The sequence below is a fragment of the Sinohyriopsis cumingii genome, chromosome 5, assembly GCF_028554795.1.
Source record: "Sinohyriopsis cumingii isolate HCF-2022 chromosome 5, ASM2855479v2, whole genome shotgun sequence".
NCBI classification, from domain to species: Eukaryota; Metazoa; Mollusca; class Bivalvia; order Unionida; family Unionidae; genus Sinohyriopsis; species Sinohyriopsis cumingii.
The window spans coordinates 30,545,412-30,567,116 of record NC_142965.1 but is presented as its reverse complement, the minus strand read 5'-3'; the positions used below and the strand labels follow the sequence as shown (position 1 = coordinate 30,567,116).

Genomic DNA, 21,705 nt, shown 5'->3' with positions numbered 1-21,705 from the left:
TATGTATGCATGCATGCATGCATTTATATGTCTATGTATATATGTATGTGTGCATGTGTGTGTGTGTATGTATGTAAATATGTATGTATGTATGTAGGGAGGGTATTAATAGCACATCAGCACAATACTGACTATATTGTAGTAATTAAACTGTAAGATTCTGAAATGGAAATAATTTTAGTCATCTTCTGCTTTAAAGAATGTCAAAGTGTAAATGAACTACTGAGTTTATTGTTTCTCAGCCAATAGAGCCATTCATTGTGAGATGTATTACATGCATGAAAGAGTAGAGATCTTGTACATTCAGTTATGCATAGTATATTTTACAGTTTCTGTCTTTTTATATTTTAGGGTGAGAACAGATTTATTGAGTCTATCTGCCAGACAATCTTCAAAATTCCAGAACTACTGAAGATTTTGAACAATCCAAACATCAGTGACAACCTGAAGCGACCCTTCTTACGCTTCTTCCTCTGGGTCTACCTTAACACTGCCAGTGGAATGATTGAAAGTGGTGCTGGAGATATTCCACATGACAAGTAATTTACCACAACTCACTGTTACTCTGTTATTTACAGATATCAAGAGTCTTAACCTTTAGGTGACGCATCAATTTATTTCAGTTCAACTCGACACAGAAATGTGTATTGTCATTTTATTACTTTTATTAGAAGAAAAAGGTTTTTCCAATTGATTCTGGAGACATGTGTATTTGGCAAATAATAATATTAATAATAATAATGTGAAAATGGATGCAGTCATATCTAGTATAGGTTTTGTATCACTAAGCACTATGTATAAGTATAGATATTACTAAACACTAGTATAAGTATAGATATCCCTAAACACTTGGTACAGATATAAGTAGAGATATCACTAAACACTAAGGAGAAGTGTAGATATCACTAAACACAAGGTATAAGTATAGATATCACTAAACACTAAGGAGAAGTGTAGATATCACTAAACACTAAGGATAAGTGTAGATGTACTAAACACTGAAGACAAGTATAGATATCACTAACCTCTAAATATAAGTGTAAATGTCACTAAACAGTAAATATAAGTATAGGTATCACTAAATTAAATCATACAAATTATCACCAGAATATGAAATTTTCAAATAAGACTCCTTATTCTTGGTTTCAGTAATAATTTATTTATGGACTATTCAGCAGACAGTAAGTTTCCAAATACAGACCTATTATTTCAAATCTCTTTGTTTTATTTCTGAAACTGAATGATTTTCTTAAAGTTAAGGAATTCTTCAACACTTATTTAAAAAATGAAAACATTTTTGAGTAAACTGTTTTAGTATATACTTGAGTGTGAAATATAGAGACTTATTGGCAAAATAATTTTCATATTTTTTCCATCCTATATTTTCACATGTGAAAATATATTATATTTTTACGTGTGAAAATAATAAGATTTCCCATCATGCCATGCAACACTTGATTCAGTGTGCCTAGAAAAATTGTACTTGCAACAACATAAAAAAGAGAACCCTGTGAGCTGTAACAAATAAATAGAAACTGCCCTGTATTTCATACATGGAAATTAGTCTCTTATAATGAAATTGTACCAGATGCCATGAGTATCTCACTGAAGTTATTTCCCCTGACTTCCTTGGCAATAACAACAAAAACCTGTTGTGATGCATTACTGAATCAGACTTGCATTGTTTTTCAGATAATGTCAAATAGTTGACAAAATGACAAAAATGTAATTTACTGTGGCAGATTATATTAACCCAATCCTGCCGCTTTCTCAAGTCATGTATATTCATATGACTAGGCAATGAAAGTGAGGTGAATTTATGCAAAGGTGGTGGAAGTGCATGTTCTGCTGAAGAGTGAATGTAAATCTTCTAAACTTCCATTCTGGAGCAGGATTGGTATAAAAGAAAATGTTCTTTTCCTATGTTAATACCAGATTTATTTCATCCTATGATACGAAAAACAATATATTTTGACTCGAGGCTTTGCCACTCAATAAATTTTCACATTTTTGGTACCACATGATGAAATATATCCAGTAATAGCATAGGAAAAGGAAATATCCTCTATATATATATTATTTTTTTTCTTCTGATATGTCTACCCTCTGACGGAAATTATATGTAATAAATGTAAATCTCATTTGGAGCAAAACTTTGAAAAATATTTTGAAATAAGGGTTGAGTGTAGGATGATACCATAGCTGCTCAAATTGTATTATTGGCTTAAAGAATAACATTTGTTTATTCAATTCAGAAGACTATGTGGAATGTGGATAATAGCTTTTTGTAATTAAAACTAGTAAAATATGTTAAGTTAGAATATATTATTAAAAATAAGTATGGTATTTATCATCACTAATTTTTGTCAAACAGACCATGTCAGAAGTTCAGCATAGTGATTACTTCAATATCCATGTGCCAACCTTTATGTCAATCCACACCCAAGATTAAGGTCATTGTTAACAATGTTTGGATTAAGCTCTTTGTTCAAGTCAATCTTCTCTCTGGCTAAATAAAGCATGAGCTCGATAAGGAAGGTGTCTTGTATATTAGTTGTAAAAATGCCCAGCTAGGATTACGAATTTTTATCTGTTTTTACTTTCAAATAAAGAACAGAGATAAATTCAGTAACTTAATGGAGGCTTTCTTCTCCATAACGGCTCATCTAGTAAAGAGAATTCACAAGGTGTTTCGTTACCTGCTATTAAGATAAGAGGACAGTAACGGTCTTTCGCTGTCCATCCATGTATGCATCCATTTGCCTTGTGAACACTCTGATAACCAAATTTGTTATTAGGTTTAAACCAAATGTGTTTTGTCTCAAAAAATAGCTTCGGTGAATTGAATGACGAGCACAGTTTTGTGTATATATCTAAGAGTTATTCCAACTTGAACAACATAGCATAGATATTGCTGACATAAAACATTGTCAGCACTCTGGCATCCACATTTATTATCGGCTTTGAACTAAATTTGCCTTGAAGATTCATATCAATTATGAACACATTCTGTTTAATATATTTTGTTTAGTTATGGCACTTGCACATCTTAGAATTGGCGTTGCTCAAGTACAGCTTTGTGAACACTTGAGCTTCACATTTTTCATTTCGTAAATGTTGCTATAAAGCTTCATTTCAACTATAGCTATGAAGAGTTTGATGATTGGTTGTCTTGGTTTGTATCTATAACAGTTATTAGGTTACTGCATTGAGATGTAATGGCCCTACAGTAGTTATCTGTCCACACTTATTAAACCAGCTTTGGCTTATGTCTATAACAGTTATTAGGTCACTGTGTTGAGTTGTAATGGCTCTGCAGTAGTCATCTGACCACGCTTATTGATACCAGCAATTAGCTTTGCAACTCTTGCAAAGAACTGGATTTCATTTGGTAGGTGAATTGTGTATTACATAGAGATTTGCCTTGTAAAGTTTGTCTTTTATTGTATTTGGTTAGGCTTTGATGGAATAATTGTCATATTTGGAGATTTACTGCCTGCGTGAACAGAAAGGGGCATATAGCTTTGCTCTTATCCAGCTATTTATATATCTGTAAGTCTATATATCACATGTGTATCTCAAAACAATTTTAGTGTGACAACACAAAATCTTTGTATTCGGAGCCATGGAATTTTACTCAATTTACCATGGTCACAAATAGATTGCTTGAAGCCATTACAGCAAGTTTTAAGTTTAATAATTTTTTAAACTTTTTGGTCAAAGGCAACTTGGGTTAGACCAAATTAAATTTGAATGGCATATTTGTATTAACTCATTCAGCCCCGATCCCGCCTGTAGATGTGATGAGGCTGTACCCTACTTCAGAGCTCTGCAGCATTAAGGTCATGTAAGATACACCAAAGTGGGTGGTATACAAAAAAGCAGACATATAAAGCTCTATAATGATACTCAAAAATCAGGATGTTCAAGTTGCACTACAAAATACAGAGGAAAAAACCAAAATTTTTGGACATGTTTTTTTTCACCCAAAATTTGCCAGTATTCAGAATCAGATTTTGTGTCAGGATATTAGACCCTTTGGTCTCGGATCTAAGGCAGACTGGCCTGGACTGCACACAGACAGGTGAACCTTTGCAAAAACTAGGATAAGGTAGGCATTTGGAATAAAGAATGGTCTCTATATGAAAATGATGAGTCCATTAAGCAAAAAAAAAAAAGAACTCCAACTTTTAACCTTCTCCTCATGTGTGAGCAAAATAACCAATGGAAAATGATGTTTCTAATATATCTAGACATTAGGCTAATGGAAAATCTGTTGAAAGTTGATGTATTAGGATGCATTCAGAAATAGCCCCAAAATGTGTTTCCTACTTGCATTTCAGGCAAAAACGACAAAAACCTCCAGGGCTGAATGAGTTCATGCATAGATGACATAATTAGAGTTTCAGACTTTTACATCATTGTATAATTATTTGTTTTTATATATATTTAAATGACTTCTGAACATTTTTTAAAACGTTTTTTAGCATAAATCACACAAGGTAAGAAAGTGATATTTGCTATACATGTTTGTATATATAAATAGATATCCTAATTAGAGTATCATGCCATTATAGCAAGTGTGGCAGTTTTTTTACAGTTATAATTTTTTTTTTGCTTGCACTGTTTTGGTCAACATTTGTTAACAAACACAAATCTAGTTCCTTCAGTTTTAAATTACCACTGTATTAATTTTGGTTTCATTAAAATTAGAAAGCATACCCAGAAGAAAGTTAAGTTACAAAAACAGATAAATATGTGACCAAGGTCATATGAAAAATACATAAATTGCTGTTAAGAGATTAAGATCAAGGCCTGATTGTTACTGATGAACCTATAATTGATCTTCAAACTTCATATGATTTCCAATACAAATCAATACTATGCTGATTTCCCACTCCCCCATATTTTCATGTGAGACTTAGGGAGATGATCACCATTACAACTTTTTGTTTCTACAGGTAATAGGAGTTGCAGTAGTTCAGTGGTTAGCATGCTAGATTCACAATCATTGGTTTGTAGGTTTGAATCCTGTGTGGACACATCCAAGTCAGCTTCTATGATGTTTCTCTAGGCAAGGCATTTTACTTCCTTTGCCCTGAAACTAAATATTCTGATGTGAATATATGTGTTATTAAACACCAACAAACCAAGTGATCTCTTGTGCTTATATGTTATTAAAAACCAACCAACCAGCCAAATGGTCTCATGTGCTTATGTGTTATTAAACACCAACCAACCAAATGGTCTCATGTGCTTATGTGTTATTATGCACCAACTAACCATATGTTTGTTGTTGTTGTTGTGGGGTTTAACGCCATTTTTCAGCACACAATAGGCTATGTATGGCGGCCAGAATTAATGGTACAGGAAGAACCCGGGAAGAACCACCAACCCACGAGGAGCTAATGGCAAGCTTTCTCACACACCAACATTGGCTGAATCCTAGACTCAAACCCACGCAGACATAGGTGAGATGTCAGTGATCCATAATGGAGTGCGCTTTAGACCACTCGGCCACTCAGGGCCCCCTAACCAATATGTCTCATGTTCTTATGTGTTATTAAACACCAACCAACTAAATGGTCTCGTGAATTTATTTGCTATTAAGCACCAAATAACTAAATGGTTTCATATACTTATATGCTATTAAACACTAATCATTAAATCAATGAACCAATTAAACAATCTCTTTGTATCAAATAAGTTATATTTCCACATTTCAGTGCCATGTGGGGATACCTCAGCAGTCTTAGTGGTACACTGCAGACAGTAACAGAATTTGCTCGTAATAACAAGGACACTGTCAAGCAGCTGTTAAAGAGTTCCCCTGGCAAAAGGTCAGTACTCGTAAAAGTTTGTTTTAGCCTTATGTAAAAGAACATAATCCGGAATACACTGGTTGATACAAATATGCTAAAAGAAGATTGTGAGAAAAATCTGTGTGAAACTTCCTCCTTAAACAAAAATATAAGATCATCCTTAAAAAATCATTGTTTTTTGTCCTCGAAGTGAACCATTAGAATTTGCTCTGAGTGTCATCATTCCAAGGAATTTTATGTCATGGGCATCAGCTTCAACTCTTATTTAAAATCATGCACTGACATGAGTTTTGTTTGAATGATTTTTACTACATTATTTAAATACCATTTTTTTACCGTTTCTTTTGCCAATGAGCTTATAGTATCAGCTGTCTTCTTACAGGCTTAAAATAAGGAATGTAAAAACATAAATTTATTTTGAGGAGTTTTATGCAAAATGTTTTTTTTTTCTTCTCAGATTTAATTGCATTTGCAGATTTATTCTATGTATAAATTATAGAATTTCTTAGTGACTTGACATTATATGGAGGGGAAAAAAGTATTTTCTCAGGATTGCACCATTGTGTTTTTTAAGAATGATCATAGTAAAATTAGAAAGGGTGCATGTAAACATAGCAACACATCATAAAGGACAAGAACTAAAAATAATCATTATCTTTCCAAGCTTGTGATCTGTGTCCCAGCTATTAGGCAGTTCCAATAAATTATCAAGACTCTTGATTTTTCACTCAGATTGTGCATCAAGCATTGCAATGATAAAGATTACCTTCTGCTTTCAGAACGTTACAAGAGAACAGATTGTAAAGAATTAAAGAAATCTGACTTTTTCAGACTAAATACTTAATCAGTGAAAATGATAGTCTTATGCAAATGCAAATTATTTGTATTTAGATATTATGGGACATGATTACATTCAACTAAATGATGATTAGTATGGGAGTATTGTCTGATATGATTACCAGGAGGAATAGTTCATCTGGTTAGGTGTAAGGAATGCAAAGGAAATGGAATAATCACACTATTAGTAAGGGCTGTTCCAGTAAAATATACTTGGGATCCAGGGAAGGTACTTTTAATGGGGACAAGTCACCCATAAATACAGTTTAGAACTTTTTATCATTTTCATATGAACTCTTTGAGTAACCTGAGTGAATTGGCATGTATTTTTGAAAATGTGCCTTCCCTGGGTACCACATATGTTTCAATGGTTGGATTTTCATACATTGTTTTTGTTTTACAGCGGTGCAGAAATTTGAAAGAAAATGCATAGGGGTGGAGTTGAGCATATTAGGCACTTAGTTATATCAGTTCTTATCTGTAGAAATTCTTATATCAGAACAAACTTAATTATAACAATATTTTAGTATCAAAAAGAAATACTATGATGAAATCATTTTAGCAGTTTAAAAGAATTGAATATAAATATTAATTATTATGGCTACGTAAATTAAGTAATGAGTTCAAATAAATGATGTAATAGCAAACATAATTATTACCTTCTTGGAAAGCTGGAGAAAACACTCGAAATTTTATTTATAGTTTTACTGGTTAAGACAAGAAAAGCAAACTTACTTGGAGGAAGTCATTATTGCTACTACTTCAAAATTACTTAGAGGGAAGTCATTATTGCTACTACTCCAACATTACTTGGAGGGAAGTCATTATTGCTACTACTCCAACATTACTTGGAGGGAGGTCATTATTACTACTACTCCAACATTACTTGGAGGGAAGTCATTATTGCTACTACTCCAACATTACTTGGAGGGAAGTCATTATTGCTACTACTCCAACATTACATGGAAGGATGTCATTATTGCTACTACTCCAACATTACTTGGAGGGAGGTCATTATTGCTACTACTCCAACATTACTTGGAGGGAAGTCATTATTGCTGCTACTCCAACATTACTTGGAGGGAAGTCATTATTGCTACTACTCCAACATTACTTGGAGATAAGTCATTATTGCTACTACTCCAACATTACTTGGATGGAGGTCATTATTGCTACTACTCCAACATTACTTGGAGGGAAGTCATTTTTGCTACTACTCCAACATTACTTGGAGAAAGGTCATTATATGCTACTACTCTAACATTACTTGGAGGGAGGTCATTATTGCTACTACTCCAACATTACTTGGAGGGAAGTCATTATTGCTACTACTCCAACATTACTTGGAGGGAAGTCATTATTGCTACTACTACAACATTACTTGGAGGGAGGTCATTATTGCTACTACTCCAACATTACTTGGAGGAAAGTCATTATTGCTACTACTCCAACATTACTTGGAGGGAAGTCATTATTGCTACTACTCCAACATTACTTGGAGGGACGTGATTATTCCTACTACTCCAACATTACTTGGAGGGAGGTCATTATTGCTACTACTCCAACATTACTTGGAGGAAAGTCATTATTGCTACTACTCCAACATTACTTGGAGGGAAGTCATTATTGCTACTACTCCAACATTACTTGGAGGGATGTCATTATTGCTACTACTCCTGCACTTAAAGACTTCTTGTGACTTATAGATGGTCTTAAGTAAAAATGGTGCCAATTGGACATTCAACATGGCCTCCATGACTGCCATCTTGAAAATCATGTTATTGTTGCTCCTTCTGAAGGAGTGTTGTATTGACTTGGTTATCAGCTAAATGACTTTTTAAGATGTTCCTAAATGAAAATGATGCTAAGGTGTCATTCAACATGCCTTCAATGGTGGCTAGCTTATAAATATTGTTATTGCTACTTCTTCTGGGCATGTGACCATAATGATGTGGGGTTTTCACTAAAAGACTTAGGACTTGGTATAAAATGTAATTTCTGATGTCCAGTATGGTGATCATCTTTAAAATTTGTAAAAATTTCATTTCCTTGAAATTAACTACCATCTTTAAGACTTCATCTCCTTGAATGCCAAAAATGTTGGAAATTAACTACCATCTTCAAGTCATCTCCTTGAATGCCAAAAATGTTGGAAATTTACTACCATCTTCAAGACTTCATAACCTTTAGCAGTATGTTGGCCATTGCACACAGGGGTAAAGGTTTGGAGGATAAGGGAAAAAATAAATTATATGAAACCTGCAATCCTGCACTTAAGGTGCAGCACTGTTTTTATGGCTGCTTCTCCTGAAGTCATCATTTGGAATACATCTCCAGAACTGTGCATGATTTTAATAAGCACATCTGTAGAGTACTTGGACCAAGTCAATTGCTACAGAGTGCACAAGTAACTTGTAATACAATACAATTCCCCTGTTGATAAAACCATATACTTGCCCATTTAATTAGATGGTGTTCCATAACTATAAACTTATTCCCCTGTTGATAAAACCATAGAATTGCTCATTTTATTAGACAGTGTTCCTTGACTATAAACTAATTCCCCTGTTGATGTAACCATAGACTTGCTCATTTTATCAGACAGTGTTTCATCAGATATTTGTAGGACTATGACACTAACAAATATTAGTAGATTTGTATTAAACCAAATCAATCATGTTGATATATTGGGAGAATTCTTTAAATGATTCCAGTTAAACTTTTAAAGAAAATAAACAAAACCTTAATTATGGATTAAACCAAACATAGCCTTTGAGTATTTCTTGACAGTGACAGTTAAATGATATCAGGTTCAGGGTCAATGGTCATGACAAATGCTGAAGTGCACTTATATTGTGATAATGTTAATCAAACATATAATAAGTTATTTTAATTACTAAATTTGGTATGGTGGAGTTATTATTAAAATTACGATATGATTTCAATACTTACAATTAAAACTTATAAAAATAGTTTTAAAAAATTAACATCTTTTAAATTCCTTCAGATTATTTTTTTCTCCAATAGACCAGTTTCTTTGAGGGACTCATCTCTAATTATGAAATGATAGAAGTGCTATTTATTTCATATGTCCATCAGATAGTTTAAGAAAATATTATGTATATTAATTAAAAATCATTATTTACATGTTTTTTTTGTGTAGATTTTATATTTTATTATTAAGTTTGTGCTTGTTTGAAAATTTGCTTTGTTTATTGCCTTTGTTTGGTTTGTTAGTGCTATACATAGTTGTGTTAATATTTTGTATTTTTTTCTGTTCTTTTTAGTTCTGCAAGGTCAGTATTTTTTTTTTCCTCCTTGTTTACTAACATTGCTTTCTCTCTGAATAACTTTTGTACTCTTATTTCATTAGGATTCCAGATGGTGGTAGAATTGAATATCTTGGTTTGTTTTAAGCTGTATATATCAAGAGACTTGTTTTTATTGTGCCTCATAACAAAATGTGTAAAGGGCTTACAAGTTTTAACCTTGTCACTAGATCCACATGCCCCTCTGTTCTTCATACCTTGTTTAATTTTTCATTTTGGTCAGTTTCTCAGACATTAATAGTTTTAGAATCATGCAGCTGATGTTCTTTTAGCATGTGCCATGGCAAAATGTAGATTGCTGTGACCTAAAATTCATGCTTCAGTAATGTCAGCTAAGTTTTGTGTTAAAGTTGGTTAGAAGGCTATGGATGTATTTAGATGCATGTAAAGGGGTGCATGAAAAATGGCAGATGTTCCATGACTTGCTGGTTCAGCAGCAGGTCAGACCCTGGTGTGTTGACACATTATGACGGATCTAAGTCAGTGCTGTTCATTGTTGGGTACACATTATACTCAGTATCAGAGACCAACATTTGTTCATAGGAACTCTGTGCATGTGTTTGTGTGTGTGATTTAGATTTTTACAGTAGCTTTTATAATTTTTCAGTCATATTGCTATGATAGCTGTAGTGTGCAGTTTATAGTGATGTCTTGCACTGAGCATCATGCCACAGACATGTGGCATCATGTCCCACCCAGTTACATTATCCTGACACCAGGCTGACCAGTCCTAATACTAACCTCTTAATGCTGAGCACCAAGCAAGGCATCTGCTAGTACCATTTTTTATAAGTTTTTGGTATGAGTAGCCAGGGTTCGAACCCACGACCTCCCACATCCAAAGCAGATGCTGTAACCACATAGGCCATCAGAGCAGTCCATTGGAACTGTAATGTATTATTTCCAGTGATAACTATCTTACTGAGTATGTAAAAACATGCAAGTAGAATACGGGCTTGTTGAAATACAGCCTGGCAGCAAGTAGCAGCAAAATTTTAGTTGTTCTTATTAGTTCAATTTTGTACTCATCTTGCCTCTATAGAAATCCTCATGTCCATCTAGCCAGCGATAAGTCCAACACTAATCCAGCAGCTTTCAGTTTATTGCCATGAAACTTAGTAAATATTATGATCATGAACTGAAGGTGTCCATATGAACAAAAATGACTGTACTCCTACAATTTTTATAAGAGTTGTCTCCCATTTTGACTTGGTGCTGATTGCAGTATACGGTATAATCATTGTGCAGGTGACTAGTTTCACATTTATTAGTGAATCTCCATAAATGTTTGTTAAATGTTAATTTCATTGTCTGAATATGTGCACATTGACAAATCATTCTTCTCCTGCAAAATTTGTTAGTTTTTGCCCTTTTTGTCTTGTACCCATGTTCAGTGTATGTGAATCTTGTGATCACTGTTTATCATAGTGGTTTTGTCTTGCAGTTTGATGTATTATATGACAGAATATTGTGATCACTGTTGTCACAGAGATTTTGACTTGTGACCTGATGTAATGTATGGCAGAATCTTTTGATTGCTGTTGTCACAGAGATTTTGACTTGTGACTTGATGTAATGTATGACAGAATCTTGTGATCACTGTTGTCACAGAGATTTCGACTTGTGACCTGATGTAATATATGGCAGAATCTTTTGATCGCTGTTGTCACAGAGATTTTGACTTATGGCCTGATGTAGTATATGACAGAATCTTGTGATCACTGTTGTCACAGAGATTTTGACTTATGGCCTGATGTAGTATATGACAGAATCTTGTGATCACTGTTGTCACAGAGATTTTGACTCATCAGAGATTTTGACTCGTGACCTGATGTATTATATGACAGGATCTTGTGATCACTGTTGTCACAGAGATTTTGACTTGTGACCTGATGTAATGTATGACAGAATCTTGTGATCACTGTTGTCACAGAGATTTTGACTTATGGCCTGATGTAGTATATGACAGAATCTTGTGATCACTGTTGTCACAGAGATTTTGACTTGTGACCTGATGTAATGTATAACAGAATCTTGTGATCACTGTTGTCACAGAGATTTTGACTCATCAGAGATTTTGACTCGTGACCTGATGTATTATATGACAGGATCTTGTGATCACTGTTGTCACAGAGATTTTGACTTGTGACCTAATGTAATGTATGACAGAATCTTGTGATCACTGTTGTCAGAGATTTTGACTTGTGACCTGATGTAATGTATGACAGAATCTTTTGATCACTGTTGTCACAAAGATTTTGACTTGCAGCTTGATGTATTATATTACAGGATTTTGTTAACACAACCATTTTCACAGATTTCGTTGTATTGCCATTAAACTTGGGATATGTTCTAAACATCATCTGAGATTGTCATGTCCATAAATGAGAGCACCTTTGAATTTTGTTAGAGTTATTGCCCTCTTTTATTATGGACTTGGATGTAGAGTATGAGAAAATTTTGTAAAAGCTAGTGGTCTCAGTTTTCAATTGAATCACAGTCAAGCTTTGTACATGCTGTGGTTATCATTTGAAGATGTGCACATCTACAAATTACATGTACTGTCCTTCTACAATTTGTATTATTGTTATTGCTCTTGCAGCTGCATGACAGAATCATGTGAATACGATTAGTCCAGTTGTTATTGATGGATCTGTGTGATCCTGGGTACACATCTTGCGATGTGGAAAATCAACTGTTCTTTGATTTTCATTCAAGTTATTACTCTTGTTTTTACTTTGGTCTTGATGTTGTGTGAAGAATCTTTTGAATGTGGTTAGTCTGTTTTAAGTGGATCAGCTCGAATCTTTGTACAGTTTATTACAGGTATCATCTGAAGACACACATGCTGACATGTCACAGTACATTTACATATTTTGTCAGAGCTATTGCAATTTTTGTAGTGCAGCTACATGCAGTATAAGATGGAATCATATGAATGCAACTTGAATTGCAGATTTATTTTATGGATAGCTGTAAAACTTTGTGCATATAATGATGTTCATGGAACATTGTGCATACTGTATTGACAAATCTTTGGATTCCTTTGGTTTTGAAAAGAAATAATTTCCATATGTACTTACAGCTTGATTCAGTACATGACAGAATTATGTGAATGTAGCTATTGTTGGGTTGCTATGAAACATGGTACATATAATGCTTATCATCAGATAATATGCATGTCGGTCAGTCGTTTTACTGGCATTGTTATCAAAAGAGTAATTTATCACAGGATTCATTGCTATGATCCACATAGACTTTATTTTTATTTGAGACTACTGGTAGATTTATTTTTTAACTGCATTAGAATACAGTTAAAGAAAACAACAGTTTTGCTGCACAAACCAAGAACAAAATGTATTTACATTTAGTATGTACTTGTATGAGTTGTAATGCATTCAGATATCTATCTTGAGTCGAAGTTAGCATTGATAAGTTGCCTTTTATTTTACAAGCACTATATACAACATTTGTTCTCTATGAAAATAAGATTATTTACTTAAACAGGTCTAATATTGTGCAGTCAGAAAAATAGACTAATAATATTTTATTTATGTAAAAACAATCTTAGCATTTCTTTGAGGAATTAAGAAAGAAATATGTTGTACTGGGTATTTGCTTGAACAGGAATTACAGGATTGCTCATTATGCATGTAATATTTAAATCTTTATATTTTATAGCCGAATCAAAACTGCTCGTGCACGAACAGCAAAAGGCAGAGGGTATATTTAAGTGTTATTTTTATACCTGTCTCTCTATGGATGATTCTTTATAACTTGCATGCTGTTGCATTAGAATAATTTGAGATTGCACGGTTATAAGAGTAATCTGTATCCAGTAGCTTTCCAAACCTAAAATAGAATAGCACTAACAATTCTAGCTTTCTGAGTGTAAGGCTCATTAATGGAGTTGATATATTAAAGTTTATTACTAACAACAGTAATTATTTTAGCTTTCTAAGTGTGATCCTTATTAATGGAGCAAGTTGGTACATTGAAGTTTTTTTTACTAAGAACAGTAATTATTCTAGCTTTCTAAGTGTGATCCTTATTAATGGAGACAGTTGGTCAGTTGGTATGTTGAAGGTTTTTTTTACTAAAAACAGTAATTATTTTAGCTTTCTAAGTGTGATTTTTATGAATGGAGCACCAGTCAGCATGTTAAAGTCAGGAATTCCCACTTGTGTGAGTCTTTAGTTTTGGTTTTCTATAGAATCATAGGAGATGCATGGTTTGCGATATGTTTTTCCATAAAAATTTGGGACTAAATTTGTACCAAAGAAAATTCTTAGAAAGACCCTAATAAAGATTCTCCACATTTATGTGTCAGTCATACACAATTTACTAGCAGCGCTACCAGTGATGGCATACATCAGCTGTCTTGCTTCTGATAGACCTTTTCATTAACAATTACTGGCAGTTTCTTGATTGGGTGTAATGATATCATCTTACTAATGGTGTAACAATATACTGATGTACTGATAAATTGCAATATAAATACCCAATACAGTATTTCATGATATGAGCAGAATACCTTTAGACTGGTTATCACCTACACTAGACCGTCTGGAACTACCTTTGAGCAGGCCACTGTCTTCCATTAGTCTTAGCATCATTACCAACATGGCAGCTTCTAAATATGAGTTCTTGAAGAACACAAGAACTCAAGAACAAATAGTTATATTTGGAATAATTGTCCATTAAAGAGGGAGTTTGGCAGCAATACGTCTGACAAAATGGTCACTGTGTGTAACGTGCACAACTGAGAGCAAACACGCAGGTGGAACAACAAACTCATTTATAGTCCATCAGTAATGTGCAAAAACTTAAGACCTTTTCTAGCACAACATGGTTTGTGATTATTGCTAATCTTTTTACTTGAAAGGTTCCCTTAATCTTGGCCGAGTTAAACTAATTTGATGTGTCAAAACTTCAATCTAGTTTTCTTGTATCCTTTGAAAACGTAAATTCATTGTAGTTTTCTTGTATATTTTGAATGCATAACCTCAGTATAGTTTTATTGTGCCCACCTTGGTAGAAACTCAACATAGCAATAACTTTAGCTTAATATTGAGATTTTCTTCTCCATTGTTATCACCTGCTAAATTTCATCTCATCCATCAGAGATGGGATAGTATAGAAATGATCTGCCTGAGTGATTAGTGAATTTAATTTCAAGACTGATTTTTGCTGCAGTACCAGGCACTGGGTTGATAAAGGAGGTACTGTGAAAGTACAATATTTTGCCAGTTCCTTATTAAGGATAGACAATTTTTCACCTAGCACATTTTGATTGACAGATGGAGTAGATCATAGCCAGAATATCTTCAATGACATAGAAATAGTAGAAAAATTATTTTCTGTCAAGGGATTCAATTATTAGTCAATGACTTTGCAGTTATATGTGCTGTACCTTTTGAAAAGGATCTTCGTTTGTTATCATATAATTCCCCAGCAGATCAGGGTCTGTACTGATTTTATGTAGATTTTACCTGCTAATACTTTCATAATGTCCCTGAAGATCAGATCTATACTCTTCATACATAGACTCTGATATGCTGATTCATACATAATGCCCTCAAGTATCAGGGTGTGTATTCTGTTGACATAATAATAATAATAATAATAATAATAATAATAATAATAATAATAATGACTATTAAAAGAAGAGGCTCATTTGGTCATATGTTGGCTCTGATCTGCTGATATATGCATAATATTCTGTCAGATCAGGGTCTATACTTTTCATAGATAGACTCATCCACTTAGACATAATATGCATATGGATCAAGGTCTGTACTTTTCATAGACTATGATCCACTTAGACATAATGTCAGTACAGATCAGGTTATATACTTTTCATAGATAGACTATGACCACTCAGACATAATATCCATACGGATCAAGGTCTATATTTGTCATAGATGGACTATGATCCACCTAGACATAATATCCCTACAGACCAGGATATATACTTTTCATAGATAGACTATGATCCACCTAGACTTAATATTCCGACAGATCAGGGTATATACTTTTCATAGATAGACTATGATCCACTCAGACATAATATTCCTACAGATCAGGGTATATACTTTTCATAGATAGACTATGATTCACTTAGACAGAATATTCCTAAAGATCAGGGTCTATACTTATCATATGTAGACCCTGATCTGATCATGCATAATGCCCTGACAGATCATGACCTATACCTTTTATTTGTTTATTTGATCTGTTGATACATAAACATAGCTACAAATAATGAATTTGGTATGATGTGTGTATACCATGCGGCAGTTTGACCAAGACATATTCATGCACCATATAAAACAAGTTCTTAACACTAACTTGGAACTGGAATCATGAATGATTCAAGCTACACAATTTTTGGGCCTCCATCCCTAGAATTACAATTTTTCTTAGCAAAGTAAGTGTTTGGGGAATTTTTAACCCATATGCTTATTCTTTGTGTTCTCCTTCACCTTCTCACTCATAATTTTGTTGCAGTCTATTTTCACATATTGCTTTGTAGCAGATTTTAAAAACATTGATAGTGTAAACCACTTGTTTTGCTTTATAGGGAAGTTGCCTTTTTAAGTAGTAGTGGTAGAAGTTGTTGTGTTCTGGACTTTAAACAGAAAACTTTTTTATAACTAGTTCTTAATCTGAACTTGTTTTATCTGTTTATTCAACTAACCTAATATAAATTAAGACTGTGTTGTAATAATTTTGTTTGTTCCATACAGGTGTTTACAGGTGTTGTTGGAATAAAGATGCCCTATGATCATATGTCACTATTAGTTTCACATTGAATAACAGTTCTGCGTTTTAAAGGATATGAATCATTGAAGCATATGTTTACGAAGGAGACACAAGTCAACAAACTAGTCAAAGAGTCATTTATTATTTCATGCTATATTTCGTTTTTAATAACAATGTATGAAATAGAATGTTGAAGAGTCATGTAGCATTTTATAGTATATTTCATTTTCAATAACAATGTATGAAATAGAATGTTGAAGAGTCATGTAGCATTTCATGTTATATTTCATTTTCAGTAACAATGAATGAAATAGAATGTTGAAGAGTCATGTAGCATTTTATAGTACATTTCATTTTCAATAGCAGTCAATGAAATAGAATGTTGAAAGTCGTATAGCACTTCATGCTATATTTTGTTTTCTAAAACAATGCATGAAATAGAATGTTGAAGAGTCATGAAGCCTTTCATAATTTATTTCATCTTCAATAACGATATATGAAATAGAATGTTGAAGAGTCATGTAGCATTTTATAGTACATTTCATTTTCAATAGCAGTGAATGAAATAGAATGTTGAAGAGTCATGTAGCATTTTATAGTACATTTCATTTTCAATAGCAGTCAATGAAATAGAATGTTGAAAAGTCATGTAGCATTTTATAGTACATTTCATTTTCAATAGCAGTCAATGAAATAGAATGTTGAAAAGTCGTATAGCACTTCATGCTATATTTTGTTTTCTAAAACAATGCATGAAATAGAATGTTGAAGAGTCATGAAGCCTTTCATAATTTATTTCATCTTCAATAACGATATATGAAATAGAATGTTGAAGAGTCATGTAGCATTTTATAGTACATTTCATTTTCAATAGCAGTGAATGAAATAGAATGTTGAAGAGTCATGTAGCATTTTATAGTACATTTCATTTTCAATAGCAGTCAATGAAATAGAATGTTGAAAAGTCGTATAGCACTTCATGCTATATTTTGTTTTCTAAAACAATGCATGAAATAGAATGTTGAAGAGTCATGAAGCCTTTCATAATTTATTTCATCTTCAATAACGATATATGAAATAGAATGTTGAAGAGTCATGTAGCATTTTATAGTACATTTCATTTTCAATAGCAGTGAATGAAATAGAATGTTGAAGAGTCATGTAGCATTTTATAGTACATTTCATTTTCAATAGCAGTCAATGAAATAGAATGTTGAAAAGTCATGTAGCATTTTATAGTACATTTCATTTTCAATAGCAGTCAATGAAATAGAATGTTGAAAAGTCGTATAGCACTTCATGCTATATTTTGTTTTCTAAAACAATGCATGAAATAGAATGTTGAAGAGTCATGAAGCCTTTCATAATTTATTTCATCTTCAATAACGATATATGAAATAGAATGTTGAAGAGTCATGTAGCATTTTATAGTACATTTCATTTTCAATAGCAGTGAATGAAATAGAATGTTGAAGAGTCATGTAGCATTTTATAGTACATTTCATTTTCAATAGCAGTCAATGAAATAGAATGTTGAAAAGTCGTATAGCACTTCATGCTATATTTTGTTTTCTAAAACAATGCATGAAATAGAATGTTGAAGAGTCATGAAGCCTTTCATAATTTATTTCATCTTCAATAACGATATATGAAACAGAATGTTGAAGAGTCATGTAGCATTTTATAGTACATTTCATTTTCAATAACAATGATGAAATAGAATGTCTTAAGAAACATGATTTGGTTCGTTAGAAGTAAACTAGTCAAAAAGTTGAAAAGTCATTTAGCATTTCATGCTGAAATTAAGCAAACCTGAGCAGATTACTCACAGGTCATGTGCTGAATAAATATAAGCAGTTTGAGGCACAAAATTTTTTCATATCAACCTTACCAATATGTACTGGCAATTAATTAAACAGCAGCTGTTAACAAAAAATTTCTAATTATGGAAGGAATACACATGTTATTATGAAAATGAGGAGCTGTATGGTCTGTTTGTTAGTTTTTTTGCAAATTCATGTATGTCAGAGAATTTCAGTGCTTACAGGTTCCATGTTAGTGTGTCATTCAACCAAAATAGTCACTTTAGAGTCTGTCTTGACATCAAAACAGGCCCAAGAGATGGTTTTAACTTTACTTTGCAGTGATTTCATATTTAATCCCACACAGTTATTTTTATAATAGTGCAGAGTAAAACACTGACTTTTATGTCATTTTTCCCTTCAAAGAGGAAGGCAGAAGATAGAAGAAAAAGTCTTATGTTTTGTAGTCAGTTTAGTACTGATTTGACATAAAATTACATTGCTATCTCAGAATTCCCACTGAAAATTTATGCAGGAACCTTGAAAAACAAGTGAAATATTGAATTTTTTTTGCTCCATTTAAAACAAATTATGACTTGCACATATCCATGTCCTTTACTAATAAAAGTAATCATTTTATCAAGTAAGTCATCATATAAACAGATGAAAAGAGGGCTTCTGCAATGGAAGATGTTGCCAATTTTTGAATTAACATATTTTTAAGGTTGATATTCTATATCATGACAACTGTGGCGATGCAAAAAAAGTAAAGTTTTAAATGCATTTAACAAGAATTTGTACGAGTAAGATGAGTTCTTGTAAGAAAATGGTAAAAATATGGTTCTGATCTTGTAAAATATGTAATGGATATAAATGGAATGAGAGGAATGTAACATGGAATCAATATAAATGGAATGAGAGGAATGTAACATAGAATGGATATAAATGGAATGAGGGGAATATAACATGTAATGGATATAAATGGAATGAGGGAATTGTAACATGTAATGGATATGAATGGAATGAGGGAAATGTAACATGTAATGGATATAAATGGAATGATGGAAATGTAACATATAATGGATATGAATGGAATGCAGGAAATGTAACATGTAATGGATATGAATGGAGTGAGGGAAATTTAACATGTAATGGATATGAATGGAATGAGGGAAATGTAACATGTAATGGCTATGAATGGAATGAGGGAAATGTAACATACAATGGATATAAATGGAACAAGGGAAATGTAACATAATGGATATTAATGGAATGAGGGAAATGTAACATATAATGAATATGAATGGAATGAGGGAAATGTAACATGGAATGGATATGAATGGAATGAGAGAAATGTAACATGGAATGAGGGGAATGTAACATGGATGGATATAAATGGAATGAGGGAAATGTAACATGTAATGGATATGAATGGAATGAGGAAAATGTAACATGTAATGGATATGAATGGAATGAGGGGAATGTAACATGGAATGGATATAAATGGAATGAGGGGACTGTAACATGAATGGAGTGAGGGAAATGTGTGTGCCTCTGTGTGTGTGATTTGGATTTTTAACGTAGCTTCAACAATTTTTCAGTCATATCGCTACGATGTCTGCAGTGTGACAATTTATAGTGATGTCTAGCACTGGGGCATCATGCCGCAGACATGTATCATGATGTCGTACCGAGTCACATTATCCTTACATCAGGCCAACCAGTCCTAACACTAACCACTTGATGCTGAGTGCCAAGCGAGGCAGCTGTTAGTACCATTTTTTTTAAGTCTTTGATATGACTTGGCCGGGAATCAAACCAATGACCTCCCACATCCGAGGCAGATGCTCTAACCACTAGGCCATCAGAGTGGTGGAATGAGGGAAAAGTAACATGTAATGGATATGAATGGAATGAAGGAAATGTAACATGTAATGCATATGAATGGAATGAGGAAATGTAACATGGAATGGATATGAATGGAACACATGTTGTTCTTGTTGTAGGGTTTAATGCCATTTTCCAGAACATGACAGGCTATACATGGCAGCCAGTATTAATGGTGGAGGAAGAACCCTGCCAACCCAGGAAAGAACCATTGACCCGCAAGAAGCTACTGGCAAGCTTTCTCACATACCCACATTGGCTGAATCTGAGACTCGAACCCACGCAGACAGAGGTGAGATGGCAGTGATTCATAATGGAGAGCGCTTTAGACGACTCGGCCACTCGGGGCCCCTGGAACACATGTAATAAATGTGAATGGAATGAGGGAAATGTTCTGGCAAGCAAGAATTGCAGACTTTGAATAGGAATATTTCACAAAAAAGGTTACGGGACTGCCAGCAGAAATTGGTGTCACTTTTATACTGAGTCTATGTAATGCTCTTTTATGCTTTCCAAACATTTCTAGTTTTGGTCGAGTAAATGAAATTCAAAACAAATGGGTATTAATATAATAAAAGTTGAAATTGGCACATCCAGGAATATTAACATACAGATGTAAAAATCCTAAACAGTTCTAGTCTGGATGTATGATACAGAGACACGAATTGAACATCATATCAAACACCAATTTGATCACGTTAAATTGAATGGGTATTGGACGTTACGTTAAAAACAAAATTGATCATGTTAAATTGAATGGTTATTGGACATCATATCAAACACCATATTGATCATGCTAAATTGAATGGGTATTGGACATTATATCAAACACCAAATGATCATGTTAAATTGAATGGATTACTTGAACATAATATCAAACACCAGATTGATCATGTTAAATTGAATGAGTATTGGACACCATATTAAAACAAAATTGATCATGTTAAAGTGAATAGGCATTGAATGTCATATCAGACACCAAAAATTGACCATGTTAAATTGAATATGCATGCAATAAATTCTGTGACTGCAAGTTAGATCTACATTAATTGTAGTTATAGTCCCAATATACACTGAAATAAATGCAGTGCAAATGTTGCATATTTAAAGTTTAATCATGATGTATTTACCAACAGTGATGCACCAACAAATAAAGGCAGAGGGTATGTCGGCCTGATGAGGTATGTTAAACTTCTAATATCCAAACATCTTAAATTTAGATAGTGAACACTTCTGCATTAACTTGTATCCATTGCTATTGTT

General features: G+C 33.2%; 1 protein-coding gene across 1 annotated transcript in view; it reads left to right on the top strand.

Annotated features, from left to right (window-relative positions):
* LOC149798873 (inositol 1,4,5-trisphosphate-gated calcium channel ITPR2-like) overlaps nt 1–21,705 on the top strand; it is a 367,714-nt gene that overhangs the window by 199,244 nt on the left and 146,765 nt on the right. Inside the window, exons 37-38 of the mRNA XM_089957788.1 lie at nt 352–539; nt 5,727–5,840. Of these exons, the coding sequence (XP_089813914.1) occupies nt 352–539; nt 5,727–5,840 (302 nt within the window). The remainder of the gene's footprint in view (nt 1–351; nt 540–5,726; nt 5,841–21,705) is intronic.